Below are 19,051 nucleotides of genomic sequence, written 5' to 3'. Positions count from 1 at the left end.
ATCTTGGGTTTGGATAATAGGAAATCCAACCGCGATCTTCCATTTCTCGGGGAGTCCTGTTATCTTACGGGTAAAAGACACCCTTTTTCTCTTTTTTTTTTTCGTTTTTTTTTTTTTTTTTTTTTTGGGTGTCTAATACCTGCTTTTGGTAGGTTTGGCTTATGGAACGGCTCCGACTGCTCGAGCCCCCAGTTCATGCACTTTCCTATCATTCCCGTATGATTGCGATGAGGACGCGGTTGTACATGGTGGACTTCACTCGGGTCTGCGACTATTGGAAGAACAAGTCAAGAATGACGATGGCCCGTTGATTAGGTGGGTCGCACCGTGGTGGCACCTCAATCATCGTCACCGGAGTGTCTTCTTTGGATCCTACTAGGTTCGTGCGCATTCCAGGGTTGGAGTTCATGGTGTGCATCTTTCCGGAAAGGTTGATGAGGCAGGTTGGTTTGAAACAGACTATCCCGAGGCTTGATACCGTTCCGCAGACTGCTGTAGCGCTTACCACCGAGAGCCGAAGAGAGTGGGCTATCAAATGGGCCCAAAGGAACATGTGGTTCTTGAGCTTCTCCGCCAATGCTTTGTGGGTGTCGGATTCCTATCTCGAGGTGGAGAAAGGCCGCAACTTCGGAAGAACGTGAAAGATCGAGGAAACGCGAGCCTGTTGACTACAAGGTGCGCGAGGGAGAGAAAGAGAAGGAGAAGCATCCGACGAAGGAGAAGAAGAAGTGGACTTCGTGTCATTCGCCCTTCAAGAAATCAAAGACTACTCCTGTTGCGGAAATGGTGGTTGGCAAGAATGGAAGAGTCAGGCCTCGAGAAAGACCGTTGGTGATTAGGTCTGAAGTGGTGCAAGAGCGCCCGGCTCGAGGTCGTGACAAGAAATACGACAAGAATGACAAGGGCAAGGGGAAGATGGATGAATAGCCCGAGTCTTTATTTATTATTTGATTATTATTATTATTGTTGTAATAAAAGGGAGGGATTTTTAGAATCCTAGCCTATTCTATTTTTTTATTATGTACCGTACTATTATTATTAGAAAATGAATGAAATAAAAAAGGTTAAATGGTTAAGAAACCGCTGTGATTTTCTTTTATTATTCTTGTCGAATTTCAAATGCAATGCAAATGTCCTTCTATTTACATTTTAGGTATATTGGGTTGAATCCGGTGAAGGATTGCCTACGTATTCACTTAAAAAAGCGAAATCAAACCCTTGCGCGTAGTTCGAGTAAATGTAAAAGAATAATTGTTCGAAGCAAGAGCTTGTAGTGAACATAGAAAATAAGCATGAGCTTTTTGCTTGTTCTCAAGGTGCGAATTCGGTTTATTTGATGATGTGAGGATGACAATCTTGTCAAGATGCAAGAGCATAGTGACACTTAGCTTATTTCACTTACTTGGCCAGGGGGCCGTTTATTTAGTGCCACAAGAGCGACACATGGGTTTACGCGAGGCGCGTTTTTGTCCTATTCTAGGCATAGTATCGTTTCAGTTGGTCAAGGTTTGTAGGGTTTGAAAACTCATTCCCATCTAGGTCTGTGATTCTAACCGCACCCCCTGGGAGTATGGATTTGACTAGATATGGTCCGGCCCAATTAGGTTTGAATTTTCCCCTTGGGTCGACGGGTAGAAGAGCTCTAACCGATTTGAGTACTAAGTCTCCTTCTTTGATGTTTCTTGGCCTAACTCTTTTGTTGAAAGCTCGTTTGATACGTGCTTGATATGTTTGGACATTATGCAAGGCGCGTAACCTACGTTCATCCAGGAGGATGAGTTCTTCATACCTATCCCTCTTCCAATCGCTTGGGATTTGACTTTCTAGTAAAATGCGCAAGGATGGTATTTCCAGCTCGACTGGTTGTACGGCCTCCATGCCATAGGTCAAATAGAAAGGAGTAGCCCCAGTGGGCGTCCTAACTGACGTACGATACCCCCATAAAGCAAAGGGTATCTTGCTTGGCCAATCTCTATAGTTGTCACTATCATTTTCTTGAGAATTGTGACAACGTTTTTGTTTGCCGTCTCTACCGCGCCGTTAGTCCGTGGTCCGTAGGGCGAAGAGTGGTGACGCTTAATCTTGTATTTGGCTAGCAATTGCTCGGTTTCACCTTGGAAGTGTGACCCATTATCGCTGATGATCTCATGTGGGCAACCATATCGACAGATGATGTTGTTTTGTATGAATTTTGCCACATTTTTAGCCGTAAGAGCAGTGTAGGAAGCCGCTTCTACCCACTTGGTGAAATAGTCAATTGCTACTAGGATGAAACAAAGGCCTCCCCTGTTCCTACCGGGGTTATCTTCCCGATTATGTCGATTCCCCATACGGAGAATGGCCAAGGAGATGTCATCGTGTATAGCAACGAAGGAGGGACATGTTGTACATTCCCGAAGATTTGGCAATTGTGGCAGTGTCTCATGTATTTGATGCAATCAGATTCCATTGTGCTCCAATAATACCCTAAGCGTGTGATTTTCTTTGCCATCATGGGCCCACTCATGTGAGGACCGCATTCTCCGTCGTGGACTTCTTCCATCACCTTTCGTGCCTGTGAATGATCAAGGCAACGTAGGACTACACCAAGAGGTGTTCGTTTGTATAACTCTCCTTGCATCAGGATGTATTGGGAAGCTAATAGTCGTATAGCGCGTTGTCCCCTTTTGTCCATATCCGGTGGATAGGTACCATTAAGCTTGAAATTCAGGATTGCTTGGAACCAGGGCTCCTGTGCGATTTCTTCTTCATCGGTGATTTGATGGACATAAGCCGGTTCTGACCGTCGTTCGATGCATAAAGGCATTTCCATCATGTGGTCTGGCATATTTATCAAAGATGCAAGTTTCGCAAGAGCGTCTGCAAATTGATTTTCCTCTCGAGGTAGGTGTAAGTAGGTTACGTGATCAAAGAATTGAGCCACTTGGTCTATCCTAGCTTGATAGGGTGCGAGGCTTTCGCTTCGGATTTTCCAGATCCTGTAACTTGGTTGATGATCGCTGATGAATCCCCATGTACTCGGAGGTTTTTGATGCCTAAGCTTACTGCCGCTTGTAGTCCAATAAGACAAGCTTCATATTCTGCAGCGTTGTTTGTCACCTCGAAGTCGAGTTTGACAAAGAATCGGTGTATGCTCACCTTCAGGAGAAATGAGCAACACTCCTATTCCGAATCCTCTTAAATTTGATGCTCCATCAAAGTATAGATCCCAAGAGTCTACGTCTGTTTGAAGTATATCCTCGTCGGGAAATGACCAAGTGTCTATGGTTTGTGCGTCGTTGATAGGATTTTCCGCGAAGAATTCGGCGACGGCGCGACCTTTTATGACTTTTAGTGGCACATATTTGAGGTCGAATTCGAGAGCATCGAGTCCACCTTGCAAGACGTCCGTTGAGGACGGGTTTCTCGAAGAGGTATTTGACTGGATCCATTTTGGAATATATCTTGACGGAGTAGCTAAGCATGTAGTGACGTAGCTTCTTCGTTGCCCACACAAGAGCGAGGCATGTCTTCTCGAGTTGCGAGTATTTGCACTCATATTCCAAGAACTTCTTACTTAGATAGTAAATAGCTCTTTCTTCACTTCCGACGGTTTGGGCCAAAGATAGCACCCATGGCGCTTTCGATTCTTGTGAGATATAAACCAAGAGGTTGATCTCGTTGTGGCGGCATGAGCACCGGTGGTTTAGCCAATATCTCCTTGATTCGGTCAAACGCCTTTTGATAATCATCATCCCACATGGTGTGGTCTGTTTTCTTGAGTTTCTTGAAGATAGGCTCGCAAATCATGGTAAGTTTCGATATGAATCGACTTATATATTATACCTTTCCCAGGAATCCTCCGACTTCTTTTTTCTTTTGAGGTTGTGGCATTTCGATCAGAGCTTTGATTTTTGAGGGATCTATTTCTATACCGCGTTGGCTAACGACGTATCCCAGGAGTTTGATGTTACCCCGAATGTGCATTTCTGAGGATTGAGTCTCATGTTGTACTTTCGTAGCCTTGCGAAGAACTTGCGAAGGTTTGCAATGTGTCCCTCTCTTTCCTTGGATTTGACGATCATGTCATCGACATATACCTCCACTTCTTTGTGCATCATGTCATGTAGGAGCGTAGTTGCGGTGCGTTGGTATGTAGCTCCGGCGTTGATCAACCCGAATGGCATTATCAGTATAGCAATATGTTCCCCATTGGGTGACGAATGCGGTTTTGTGCATATCTTCCATGGCCATCTTGATTTGGTTATAACCCGCATATCCATCCATGAAGGATAGTAATGCGTGGTCTCGCAGATTGTCCACCAATATGTCAATGTGAGGTAAAGGGAAGTCATCTTTTGGACTTGCTTTGTTTAAGTCCCCAAAGTCAACACAAACACGGATTCTCCCATCCTTTTTGGGCACAGTACTATGTTAGCTACCCAAATCAGTACTCGGAAACTTTGATGAACCCGGCTTTGAATTGCTTATCAACTTCTTCCTTAATCTTTAGAGCCCATTCTGTTCTCATTCGTCGAAGCTTCGTTTCACGGTTTTGAAACCCGGCTTAATCGGAATCCTATGTTCGGCGATATCCCTGTCGATCCCTGGCATGTCTTTGTAGGACCAAGCGAAAACGTCTTTGAATTCATTTAGGAGGTCTATGAAATCGGCCCTTTCGGTAGGGCTCAAGGTAGTCCCTATCCTAAGTTCTTTGGGTTCTAATTCGGTTCCTACGTTGATGGGTTCGGTGTCCTCTATTACTGGCCCTCCTTCCCCTTCCTGTAATATTTCTTTGGCTACGTAGGGAGGTATTTCGGTCAAGTCTAGGTCTTGGTCGTCCTCAGTATCATCATAAACAGAATTGCACTCGAAAGAACACAGAGAGTAAGCAGAACCCGATTTATTCATATTAAGATTTGAGTAAAGTTGAAACAAAGAAGCCAACCGATCCATGGTCACATGGCGGAAAAAGGACATGAATGGGGCATTCCCGAACTACCGTGACTACTTGAGGCTAAGCTAGAGAAACGAAGGGAGTAGGGATGACAACAGAATAGACTCTCTAACGACTCCCCTAGACTCGACTCCGACTCCGACTCCGACTCCGACTCGAACTCGTCGTCTTCTCGGTTCTCCTTTGAACATCTCTCCTTCTCCAAAGAGAGTGAGCTTGAAGAGCCTTCCTTGGTTGTTGGTCCACTTGATAGACTTTCTCCATCCTTTCTGCTGCTTTGTGTCGATTTCTGTGATCAACGCGGTGGGGTCGAAGCGATCGTCCTGAAGTATCATAGTAATGATCTCATCCTGCGCGGCCCTAATGAATCGGTCCTCTCCAAACAATAGGCTAACAGCTTGTTCGTCGAAGCAAGGTGCTTGACGGGTTTTGACGGTAGGAACCGTTTCGGGAGGAATGAAGTAGCAATCGTGAAAGATCTCGATTCCGGCTAACTTCCTCTCAAGATAATGCCAAGGTTCGGGAAATCCATGAAAGAGTTCTGAACTTCCTTCTTGAACGAAGTATCCATTTAAGGTGGGGAGATATGGTCTCATTTGGACTCCCACGTGCTTGCGATTTTGGACTTGAGCGAGCATTTCGAGAACTTCTTCAGTTGTGGGTTTGTATCCTAGTCCAAGTGGTATCCTTGTTGAGTTGCCTTTCTTGTATGGTGCAAAGGTGTTCTTCCGGACTGGGTTTAAAGGCATTCCAGGGAAGTATCCCTGATTCTTGAGTATGTGGTTGACCACCAAGTTAGAGTAGGGATTATAGTATAAGGGTGCCAACTCACTTTCTATGACATTCACACTTTGGAAGCCCCCAAGTTCGTATATGGGATCTGCAAGGACTTGATTGTTTGATTGCTTCTCGATTATTGCCTTGATGGGTGACGAAGTGATTGTCACAACTTTGCCGTTTAGCGGGATCTTGATCTTTTGATGAAGGGTGGATGTTACCGCTTTGGAAGCGTGAATCCAAGGCCTTCCCAGAAGTATGTTGAATGAAGCCTCGATGTCCACTATTTGGAAGTTAACTTTTCGTTCGATTGGTCCCGTGGCTATGGTTAGGCTAGCAAGCCCAACCACTTTTCGTCGTGTACCGTCATATGCACGTACACCTTGATTTGTAGGAGTCCAATCTGACTCCTTCATGCCTAGTTTGTATGCCGTTTTGAGGGGTATGACGTTGACCGCAGAGCCATCATCTACCAAAGTCATTGGCACGTTCTTCTTTAGACAAATGATGGTGATGTATAGGGCAAGGTTGTGACTAGCGCCGAAAGGTGGCAAGTCCTCATCCGAGAAAGTAATAGGATTACTTAGCTTAGGTGATTCTTGGAAGACCAAGTTGACTACATCTTCAGGAGTGGAATTATGTGCTACATTCAATTTAGCCAAAGCTTGCAGTAAAGCTTGGCGATGCGGAAATGAGCTTGCCACTAGTTGCCGTGAAAGATCACCTTGGTTTTCTAATTGCTTGAGCAAATAATCAGTGGGATCATCTTCGTTGTCATTTGGTGTGATGACGTTGGTTGGACCGTTTTGAGTAGTGCTTTGATATGGGCGACCCGAACGAGTTAGGTGGTCCACATCGTGGTCTTCTCCATTTTGGACTATCTCCTTGACCAAGGAGTTTTTAATGAGGTATTCATCTTCATCATCATCGGCCCAAACCCCATTGATTGCAGCTAGTTCCTTCATTCTCATGATATCACTTTCTAGTTGTATGATTTGATCGACTAGCTTATCGACCACGGCGACTACTTCTTGCATAGTGGCATTTTGAGAGAAGATCAATGGTACACGTTCTTTAGGCATTGCATTGGGATGGGTTAAGGTTGTTACCATGTTTTCTAATTCCCACACTTGTCTATCTACACTCCTTGCCCATGCGATGAAGTCGGAAATGGTAGGGGAGATGGTAGAGTAGAGCCTTTCTTTCTCAATTGCATGAATTTCATTTTCGGTGGGAGAAATGAGGTGTGAGCAATCTAAGGTAGATTCATCACTTGTAATCACTAGAACTCCAAGAGGATTCTGAGTGTTGTTGGGCTTACCCCCTGGTGGAATTGGAAGTCGACCATCTTCGATCATATCTTGAAGCACGTGTTTCAACTTGTAGCATTTTTCTCGTGTCGTGCCCTTTGCCCCTATGGTATTCACAATAGGAGTTTTCATCCCAGAACTTGGACTTCTTTTCAGGTTCGGGAGTAGGTCCAATGGGTTGGAGTTTGCCTTGCTTCATTAGCCTTTTTAGAGCGTTGGAGTACGTGTCTCCAAGGTTTGTGAACTTCCTTGGTGGGCTAGTTTTCTTGGATGGCTCGAGAAGGTTAACTTCGTCGGTCTTGCTAGTAGAGCCGTATGAACGACTTGTGGACCCTTGATATCCTCGACCTACCGTTTTGGACAAGAGTCCTTTACGGATGTCATCTTCAATTCGTGTCCCTAGTACGGTTAAGTCCTTGAAAGTCTTGATGTTTTGATATCTCAAGTGACTGGCGTATATGGGTTTGAGATTATCCACAAACTTCTCCACGAGAGTAGCCTCATCCGGGCGTTCTACTAGTTGAGTACTAGTCTTTCTCCACCTACTTAGGAAGTCGGTGAATCCTTCTTTGTCATTTTGGGTAAGAACCTCTAGAATACGCATGTTGACTTGGATCTCGGCATTATCCGCATATTGTTTCGAGAATTCGATCGCGGCGTCCTCCCAAGTAGCGACCTTTTTGTGATCCAAAGTGTAGAACCATTGCTTCGGAATGGTGTCAAGAGATGAAGGAAAGATCCTTAAGAACATCTCGGGTTTGATGCCTTTGATAGACATGTAGTCCTTGAAGGCGCGGATGTGGTTCAAAGGGTTCTCATGTCCTTTAAACTTAGGGATATCCGTCATGCTAAAGTTAGTGGGTAATTTGGAATTGACGGCTTCATACTTGCGATTGTTTTCCCTATAAATGTCATCCCCCTTAAGGTACATCAATTGCTCCTCTAGGTATTGGAGTCTTTTCTCACCGGTTGTCCCTAGGACAGGGTTCTCATCTTTAGACTCGTCATCGGAAAATTGTAGTACTTCACCTTTAAGGGGAGGCAACCTTCCCTCTACATCAAAGATACGGCCTTCGATAAGTTCAAGGCGGTCATAGGTTTGTTCTTGAGTGATTTGCATTTGGGTTATCGCGGCTAGGATTCGATCATTACTTTCTTGAATTTGCTGGAGGTTCGTTTCACCACTTGACCCAGGCATCTTGGAAACTGGATAAGAGATTGGCGACGAATCAAAACACGATCGACCATTCTATCACACTTACTAAAAGAAGAAAGTTTTGACTCGTGAAGTGGGTGTATGCCACTTGTGTTGAGTGAATTTTGAAGAAAGACAAGGTCTTTGAAAGTGTGTGTCCTAGCCAACTGTAGTGTAGTTGTAGGAGTGGACTCGAAGTGAGGTTTGAAATGGGCTTGTGGCCCGAATTTTGACACGACAAACGGACAGAGTTTTGACCGGATTTTTTGCGCTAATTGAAGGCCCTATTTTTTCAAAATTTTGCTTTGAAAATAAGGATTTTGATTTTTTGAAAATTCGTCATGGTTTTGTTTAGGAATGGTGATCACGTAAGGTTTACACATTTATACAAGCATTATAACGGATGCTTTGAGTGCATTTAAAAGGGTTTTGGTTTAAAGGGTGGGTTGCCATACCGAACCATCAAACCCGAAGTCTGTGGAGAGGCTCGTGCCAAACAAGAGTAAGGCCGATTCCTAGTCCATTTCCTCAAGTAGTGAAGGCCCTTGATACAAACAAGAGTAAGTACCATGGTATGGATGACGTCAACCGCTATCCATCCTTAGGCCCAAATAAGAATTAGGACCGTTTAGACGGGACGATTGGTCGAATGGGTTGGGTTGGGCCTAGGAAGGCCGAATAAAACGGTCTAGGAAGACCGAGTTATGAACACCGACAATTGTCTTGTACAAACTATTCCCTAACCTTGTTCAAGTTTCACCCTTGCTACACGTAAGTGTATTATCCCAGTGAGTCGCCAAACCGTGGACGCGGCCGCCGGGGGCGCTTTGGTGAGAAACGGGAACAAGCGTTTGCATTTTGTAAGGAGTCGCCACCAATTTTTATGGGAAATTGGAACCGTTCGAATACCTCGTGTCATGTCAAGACACAAAGTAGTGACATGAACACTAAGCAATCGTTACCCTTAGCATTCTATGTCTAGAATGACTCTCGTGGATGCCAATGAACACGGGTGCTCACGGAGATCTGGAGTAAGGGGTGAGGGTACGTATTAGGAAGCTCTTTTGATCGAACACCTAATCCCGCCCGCCTCGATAGCGGCCTCTACTAATGATTAAGGAAGTTATTCGTACTTGATATATCGTCGGCTACATGCATGCAATGCAACATCCATAGATTAATCCTAGCATGTGAAGAATTAACTAAGTCGGTTGACATATAATTAGCATACAATTGGGTCGAAGTAGGATTTAATGTTGATTTACATGTGAAAACATACAAATGATAAAAGAAATACAATAAACATAAATATAAATTACAATAATTACATTAGAGTAGACGATTTATGTCGAAAATACCGCTAAAACGGATGATTTGAGAAAAAGAATAAAAGAATAAATTAAAAGAAATAACGAACAGGAATTAACGATATTACGGATACTAGTTAATTAATTGCGTAGACTAATTAATTACGTCAAGGCAGAAAAGGAGTTCAGAGACAGAACTCATCCTGGAACAGGCGCAGCAGAGACTACGCCCTCGGAAGAAGCGCGGCGATTCTTGTCGCGTCTGTTCCAAGGGTGAATTCTGGCTGTGAAGCCGGAACTGCGAATCGTTAATGTTAATTGGTAATTTACGGATTGATTGATACAATTACTCGGATGAAAGTGATTAAATAGGTTAATTACATGTGAATTATGGTCATGAAAACAATAAACATGGATGAGACGGAAATAAGACGGATTAATTATGTGAAGGGTCGGTGTTAATGAATGATTAATTAGTGACATCGGTGAATAGAACAAACTAAACATGATGAATTGATGACAAATTAATGACGAATTAATGGATAAACAGATGAAAACTATATCAATGACGAATTCCAGAAACTCAATATGAACAAATTGAATCTCTAAAAACCCGGGTTTGAATTTAGTGACGAAAACCCGCGAATATGAATTATAAGGGATTTAAGGTCGGATTTAAACGAATTAAACATATTAATGATGAATAAATTATATACATGTGATTATTAAACTATCATGTGAACGAATTAAAGAGAAACATACGGAAACAAACAAGAAAGACGAATTACGAGAGATTTAAGAAGAAGAAGAAAAGAAGCAGAATCGATGCTGCCTCACGAAGAGGCGCAGCAGGAACTGCGCTCCTTCGAAGAGGCGCAGCAGTTGCTGCGTCTTTTCTCGACGTCTGTCTACTGGAAATCCGCAAAAACAGAGTTTTAAAGCACGGTTTTAGAAATCGGTTTTAATGGTGTTTTCGACATAAATCTTACATGATGATACGATAAATAAAATACAATAAATAAAGAGAATTATACACCCTCAGACTTACATGTTGACGGAACGAGATGAACTAAGAATCGACTAGTGAATGCTCGACGCGAATGCAAGGAAAGAGTGCCCTCGTAAGAGGAAAACGATTGATTAATTAAGATTGATTAAGTGTAGTTGGTCAAATTGGTCGGTCATGCAACGAGAGGTGGTACCCGGAAAGATCCGATCTTACGTGGTCGGAAGTCCAAGCACGTAGGCGCCAATTAGTAAGAACGAAGTCTAGAATGCAAAGGGAGAAGAGAAGGGCGGACACTCGCGTGAGAAATATGAGGAACGAAAGCTCCTATTTATACTAATCACGTGAAGGAATAGGGTTTCGGAGACTCTTTGGAAGTGAATCTCGGAAAGATAAAAAAAAGATACGTAAATCATGCAAAGAAGGGCTCGGGAAGAGGCGCAGCGATCCACATCGCGTCTCTTGGAAGAGGCGCAGCACCTGCTGCGTCTGTTCCCAGGAGGTTTCCTCCTGCTGAAAAAAGATTTCCGCGTTTGAGTTATGGTAGGGCGGAAATAATTCGATTATCTTGTGAATATTACGGGATAATATTTGCCAAAAGATAAAATTTATGAAATATGGAATAGAAATATCCGGAACATTCCGAACATTCGACTCGGATTTAACAACTATCGAAAAATGGAGACGGTTTTTGACCCGGACTCCGAATGTACTCTAATTACTGCCAAAACGACCGTATCAGGACGTAGATGACAACTAAGAGGTTGACATTAATATTTGAGCAAACACTTGACGATAATCTTACGAACTGTCACAAATCGTTCCGCGAATCAAACATGCGGTCCAATCATCACCGGGTGGTTTGTGGGAGGTGCAGAAACGAGGTGTCTACAGGCCTCCCCCCTTAAAGAGACAAAACCATACGAATCCAATAATCGTCCTAATGGCCAACGGATGCAGTTGTGCCACGGCGACATTCATCGCTTTGATTATGGCCGCGACATGTTCATTAAGAGGAAAACGGAGCCCATACTCCAGATGCCTAATGTACACGCCGATACAACCTTCGGGAGGGCAACAGACTGCCTGATTACCCACAGGGACAATAATTCTATACCCCCTTCCGAAGTTGTAATGGTCTTCGAAAAGTTCCGGCCCGGCGACACGAGCGAACTTGTTCGTCCAAACGAGATCGGGTTTAATCGAGCAGGCTTCGCCGTGCCACAAGAAATGCGGCCTCTCTAAATCGGATTGGGTCTTTTCCTCCTCCTCATCATCAAAATCCTCGAGATATTTCTCGTCGATTTCAGGAGAAGGCGACTTGCGACCCCCGAACCCTACCGGGGTGACAACCATGGCTCTGTTCATCGAGATGCGGCGTTCGCCCCGGGGATGAGGTACTAGGCGGAGCGTCAGCAGCAGACATTGTATTTGAATACTTAACAAATAAAAGTTGGGGAAGAATTTGTTTTTACCTTGAAAGAAAGTGTTACGCCGAGTAACGCTTCGGAAATTAGAGGGAGAAAACTCTTCGAAAACTAGAAAGAGAAATTTTTTTGAGAAAATGAAGTTTGCTGGTCAAAATGAGGGGCATACTGCTCTATTTATAGAGCAAAGCCCATTCAATGGACCAATCAGAGCAAAGCCCATGAAGCGTCCACCAATCAATACCAGGCCACGTGTCAAGCATGCAGCCACGGAATGTCAATCGACATACAGTAACCAATCTTCTTTGACACGCTTCTTGGTATCTACTTGCCAACGGCCAGCTGATCAACCAAGCTTGGCAAAGACGGCGGGGCAATCAAAAGCACACGGCACTCTCAACCTTGGTCTCGGCCAGCGCCATTTCCTTTTCCACATTCGATGTCCATTACACAACAATGTGGAGGGGGGATATGGTACGGCCTGAACAGAACCAAGCCGGCCTGAACAGAACTAAGCCGAGGAAGAAATTCGACATGCGCAGAATACGCTCAACACGCATCGAAGGTCCATACCACGACATGGACTACGCTGGGGGCAAATTGATGGGGGATATTCTGCACCCGCTGACCGAGTCAACATATTGACCAAGGTCAAGGCTAAAAGACAACAAGTCAAAAGAAAAACGGCCTAACCGACGAAGCCTGTCGGCCTGTCACTTGGGTCTCGGCTCGGCAACTAGCCGGCCGAGAGGCATATCCGTATACTCACATCCGGTCCCCTCGGCATGGAGTCAACCAGGCCTGCCGGCCTGCCATGGGTCCCTCGGCCGAGGGTAAGACAGTCTTTCCACCTGCTACGACCACTTGGCCACTTGGCCACTACGTGACAAAAGATGAAAGTCTATAAATACTCCGCATCTCTCATTGAGAAATGGAACTCGAAACTGATCCAATAATCTGGTATAAACTCCCTTATCTCTCTACAAAATACTTTGCCAAGTTAACATACAACTTATCTCTCTAAGTTTACTGACTTGAGCGTCGGAGTGAGTACGCTTGGCCCCAAGCCGAGTCCTCAGTTTGTTAATCTTTACAAGAAAGAGTGAAAGGAAGAGACGAGCAACGACATCATTCTACAAGCTCACGTGGTCACAATCCTGCTCCGAAATTACACCCGGAACAAAAATAAAGAATCTCTTTTTCACAAAAAAGATTAGAGATAAAAATTTGTGCAAATGTGAAATATTGAATGTTATAAATATTTAAATACGAAAGATTATGTGCATTTATAACCTATCATGTATGCCCATACCTACAGTACATGCTAAAAATGTCAAGCACTATTATAGGAAACATGTTTTAGGCGGAAAAAATTGGAGTTTCGCCTATTTCTTTTAGTAAATAGGGGATACGAGTTGGGATGTCAATGGGGCGGGGCGGTGGTGGACTGGTGGATATAGGCTCCCCCGTACCCGTACCCAACAAGAAAAACTTGGACCCATCCCCGCCCCACCACCCGTGGCGGGTAAAAGTTTCCAAAAGCATCCCCGCCCCAACGGGCGGAAATATAAAACCGTACCCGCCTCACTTACCCATTAACCCGTCACACCATAATTTTATTCGATAGATTTTTTTCGCAAAAGTTGATTTAGTCACTATTAATTTCCATTTTTTTGATTTATCTTTATAATTTTAGTTTTTCACCAAAGAAGTTAGTAAAAAACTTTATAAAATAGCTATTATTAACATTATATCTTAATTATAACTAAATAAGATTAAAAAAATTGTCCTAATCATATTAAATTTTGAAATGACTGGCGGGTAGGAGGCGGGTAAGATGCAAAATCCATCCCCGCCCCATTACCCATGGCGGGTACAATTTTCATACCCGCACCCGCCCCACCACCCGCCAAAGTTTTACCCATCTTGGGGCGGGTGCGGGACGGTACCCACTTGTACCCGCCCGTTGACATCCATAGATAAAAGTGGAGATTTACAATCTGAAGTGCAATGAGTGGAAAATAATTCAGTCCAAAATGATTCATACCGGAAATGACCCACCTTTAAATAACCCGACAACTTGACATCTAATACTAGTCTGAAATCCAAAATAACCTAGCCCAAAAAAGAATAAATGGCAGACCCGAATTGACCTTATTCAAAGTAAACCCAATTGACTCATTTGGCAATAGACCTGACAAAATTGCCAGACACGAATAACCCGACGCATTACTTACCTGATTCTCAAATAGAAAAATCGGAGCTATACTAGATTCAAGCTCGACCCGGTTTGTCATGTTTATTTTAGTGTGCGCACACATAATTACAAACCCTCCTTCCTATCAAGGAGTCTGCTACCATTAGATGCCGACAACAATGAAGAGCAGAAATGAAAAGGAGAAATCAACATCTTCTTCTTCTTCTTCAATGAGTAACAAACATTCAGAATCCAAGTACTTACCACCCGAAGTTTGGACTCTGATTTTCTTATCATTGCCTGCAAAAACCCTATTAAGATTCAGGTGCGTATGTAAATCTTGGTGTTCCATTATCGATAACCCTCGTTTTGTTAACATGCATTTCAAACTTTGTAAAATCAATAATGGGAATGATAATAAATTATTGTTAGCATTCGAGAGTTTGGGATACCTTCAAAACGAAGGGTGTTTGTTGACAACTCGTGATGCTGAAACTCTTGAAGAAACCGATCACATTTTTCGCAAATCTGAGTCGTACAAGTACCATATTAGAGGTAGCTGTAATGGGTTGCTTTTAGTCCGACAAAGAAGTGTTTATTGTAATCACAAAGAATTGAGATTGTGGAACCCTTGTATTCGCAAATCATTGGTAATTCCTACTTGCCCACTATGCCCGCATCCACTGCCTTTGCTCGATCCTGGTCAGTATTTGTTTGGGTTCGCTCCTGATATTCAAGATTATAAAGTGGTTAGGTTGACAAGTGACTATAGTCTTGATAAAAAGTCTGAAAAGATATATGTTGCAGTTTATACACTCAGTAATCAACAATGGACCGTTAGAAATGATCCCATCAATGTCACTTATGCGAATAGTTATAATAGAATTCGGCTATTTTTTTCTCTGACAACCGCAGTTTACTTTCAAGGGGCAGCTTACTGGGTAGTTCAAAATGCGAAAGAAAGGAGTGGATTTTTAACTTATCTTGCTTCCTTTGACTTCGATAAGGAAAATATTACCTTTTTGGAGCTGCCTTTTAGTTTAGACAAAGCACGCAACTCGAAGTTGTTTCCGTTTCTTCTTGGAGAGTCACTAGCGGTTTTCACTATTTCTAAGGTAAGTTCCAGCATATGGGTGCTAGACCAGGACAACAAAAAGAGGCCTTGGACTCTATGGTTTTCGGGAAAATCAAGCTTGCTTGGTTATCTATCGTTCAAGGTTTACGATGGTTCAATAAAAAAGATTTTCTTTTGTGAGAAGGATGGGGGCTATTTTGTTTATGGAAAGAAGGCTTATAATTTAGCTAGTTGCGAACCACAAGAATTGGATAAATCTATGAGCTCCTTTTCGGCATTGGAAACATATTCGGAGAGCTTGGTGTTGTCCAAAACATATGATGCTCGTGATTTGATGGTTTTCCTATGAATAAGAGAATACAAGTCTATATGTCTTCTCAATTATTTTCTGCAGGTCTGTTGTAGCTTATGGTTAAAATTTGAAACTAGTCTTTGTACACATTACACAGTTTCGCCTTTGAGCCGATCTGAGTGTATGAAACATTGTTTGCGAAACTTTCCTGTTGTTTAATTAGCCAGTTTGACTATTAATTGTTGGCATCTTTTTTAGCTGCTTATTTACTTTTGTTGAATGACGAGTGATTCTGTATGAACTATGATTGGAGGTTTTGGGTGGAATACGATGCAATCGGTAATATTAACGCAGCTACGGTTAAACACGGTACGAGTACAGGGATATTATCAAACTTATCAACGATGGCATCACTCCCTGTAGCGCCTTTTGCAACTCGTGTTTTTTCTCATACAAAAACATAGTGATGATTCCGTTGTAAAATCAGGCAATCATTGACAATTTCCAACATATTGCGGTTGGAAATGAAACAGGGTGATGATTCCGTTATACAGATGGGTGTATTAATATTAATAACTAGGTCCGTGCAAAGTTGCACGGGTATATATAGAAAATGTTAAAAATGATGTTACAAACATTATCTAAGTTTAAATATTTTTATTAACATTGTTATTATACTTCTTTCAAGAAAGAGAACAAACAGGGAGAAAATGCAGCTTAAAAAAAAAGTAGAGCTATATCAAACAAAAAGCAGTTTCATCCTCATAAATTACACAAATCTATATATATATCAATCTTGACATTCAATATGAGTTTTGGTAGGCTGCCAACCAAGTGTAGTCGCATATTTCCCGGGCTCTTCAGTTTGTCCCCCTAAGAATCATTCAGTAGTACATCTCACAGCTAATCAAAAGTGGCCTCCGCTCTTCATTTCTCTGTCCATACAAAATTATGCTTTATTCATTCAATAATCATTCTCAATATCTCATGGCTTAACTTCCCTGCAACACCCGTCTTTATTAAGCGCATAATACTGAGCACATACTACCCTAAAGTTCCTCTATGCTGATGCCTACATAGTCCAAAAGCTAAATCACACGAGGACATAAGAGCATGGGTTTGGTTTCCATCTTCACATGAAGCCTACAGTATGTCGAGTCAATGACTTGCACTCTCTTATGAATCAGACTATATATACTCTGGGAATGGATCTTCTCCATTTCCTTTCTCTCCATTTTCTCTCATAATCTCTTTAAAATAATAATTTCCTCTTACACCCTCATTTTCCTTTTAGATGTTGTCAATATGCGATCCGGGCCATTAATAGGTACTTGCCTCTCCATTTCTTTTGAGGAAATGGAGAGAAAATGGGCTCATATACTTGTGCCTACATAAAGTTACTATGTAAAGAAGCTCAGACTCTATTGAATAATCGTATTTGTAATTTATAATAACCAAGAAGCTTAACCTTAAGCTAGAGTGAATAGATAATTTAATCAGACCTTAGCCCAAGTGCAATTGTGAATCAAATTTAAATAAGCCCAACCTCAGATGAGAATGATTTTACTATCAAAATCCTATTTAGAAATAAACGAAAGAATAACCTAAAACCCATTAAATTTCAAATAGACTATATTATGTGAGTTAAGAACTCTGAGCATAAAGGTTCATGTGTCGTCCAAATCACTCTAGAGTCCTGAGAAAGTAAAAATAATAATCCTACAATTGTCAACAATAAGCATAGTAACAATTAAGCGATCTCAATGGCTGCTTCAAGAAAGAATTATTTTCGATAAAACGATCGCAAATTAGAGACCAACCATATAAAACCTTTAGAATTTATAAATTACCTATTGTAATATTTTAGGCTCTGATCCACTTATATGGAGTCATTATTTGTTGAAGATAGAGAGCAGTAAGGCGTACAAAAGAGAATAAATGTACATCAACATAAGAGATGTACATAAAAATGTTGAATATCTTAGTTTAGCTGCTGTAAGGAGTAACCTCATTAGGGTTAGAGTTATCAGAAATAATGTTAGAATGATATTGAGTATATAAAAGCATTAGTAGGTTAGTTAGAAGTTAGTTGATGAGTCAAGAGTTAGTTACAAACTAACCAGTCTGTTACAACTAACTACAGTCAGCTAAACTACAGTTAGTATTCTGTTGTATGTCGGTGTATGGATTGCTATATATACAAGGCAACCAATGTATCATACTTACTTTTATGAAATACAAAAATTCTGATTGTTATTTTCTCTCAATCAACACAATTATAGTTCTATTACTTCATCTTCTTCTTTGTTTCTAAATACATGTTCTATTACGTCAAATACTGTATAATTCAATATGGTATCCGTATTCACAGTTTCATGATTCTGGGAATTTCGTCTGCTTCTTGAATTCTCTTTTCTTCAAGAAATAGAGGTATACACGCTTCCGCACTCACAGTTTCTTCTTCTCTTTCGTTTTATTCTTCTACTATTGTTGAACGATCTTTCTATATTTCATCATGCCTGAAGTTACTTCTTCTGATTCTGCGTCTGCTCTTGATTATTATGATGACCCTTTGTTTTTGTCCACCTCTGACCAACCAAATGCTACCTTAGCATCTTTTCTTTTTGATGGTCATGACTTCTTGGGATGGAAAAGGGAAATTTTAATGTCTTTAGCTGCAAAAAATAAGGACGGACTGTTAGATGGGTCTTGTGCTATGCCTCCTGTCACTGATAAGCGTCACAAACAATGGAGGAGATGTGACTTTATGGTAATGAGATGGCTTTATAACTCTTTAGATAAGGGGTTAAGAGAGAACTTCAAGTACGTAACCTCAGCTCAGGCATTCTGGTCTGATTTGCTTGAGCGTTTTGGACAGTCCAATGCCTTAGAAGTCTATCAATTAACCAAATATTTGGGGGAAGTATCTCAGGACAATCTTTCTCTCATTGAATACTATGGGAAATTGAAGAATTTGTGGGAAACTTTAGATTGTTTGGATCCATTACCTGCTTGTTCATGTGGGAAGATCAATCTTTGTACTTGTTCTTTGTTAAAGAAGATGGTAGAAAGGGAGAACAATGCTAAGGTTATCCAGTTCCTGATGAATTTAAACAATGGTTATGATGGCATAAGAACACAGATTCTGTCAATGGAGCCACTGCCTACTATGAATAAGGTTTTGAGTTTGCTTCAAAAGATTGAAAGACAGAAGCAGATCACAGAGAATGTAGCTGTGTTAACTGAAGCTAATGCATACGCTAGTTTCAAGCATTCTGAGTCTCAGAAAAATTCTTTTCAGTCTGCTAAGAATCCTGGTAGTAGCATTATTCAGATCAAGCAGTGTGATCATTGCAATAAAAAAGGTCATACACGAGAGACTTGTTTTGGTTTGGTCAAGTGCCCACACTGTCAGAAGACTGGTCACAACCCAGCCAATTGTTTTGTTCTAAGAGGCTTTCCTGGAGATAAAGCTAAGGGCAAGGAGAAGATATCCTCAGCTGCTTCTTCAGTCAATCATGGTTTCACT

At 41.9% G+C, this 19,051-nt stretch overlaps 1 protein-coding gene across 1 annotated transcript; it reads left to right on the top strand.

Moving 5' to 3' along the window:
- The first annotated feature begins 14,334 nt into the window (after window positions 1–14,334).
- LOC141587642 (F-box/kelch-repeat protein At3g23880-like) lies at window positions 14,335–15,579 on the top strand. The gene has a single exon (XM_074409116.1). It carries the CDS (start codon window positions 14,335–14,337, stop codon window positions 15,577–15,579), a length of 1,245 nt encoding a protein of 414 aa, XP_074265217.1.
- Window positions 15,580–19,051: the final 3,472 nt, after the last annotated feature.

This window comes from Silene latifolia, chromosome 6 (assembly GCF_048544455.1).
Source record: "Silene latifolia isolate original U9 population chromosome 6, ASM4854445v1, whole genome shotgun sequence".
NCBI classification, from domain to species: domain Eukaryota; kingdom Viridiplantae; phylum Streptophyta; class Magnoliopsida; order Caryophyllales; family Caryophyllaceae; genus Silene; species Silene latifolia.
The sequence above is the reverse complement of the archived record's forward strand: the minus strand, read 5'-3'. Positions and strand labels throughout refer to the sequence as shown.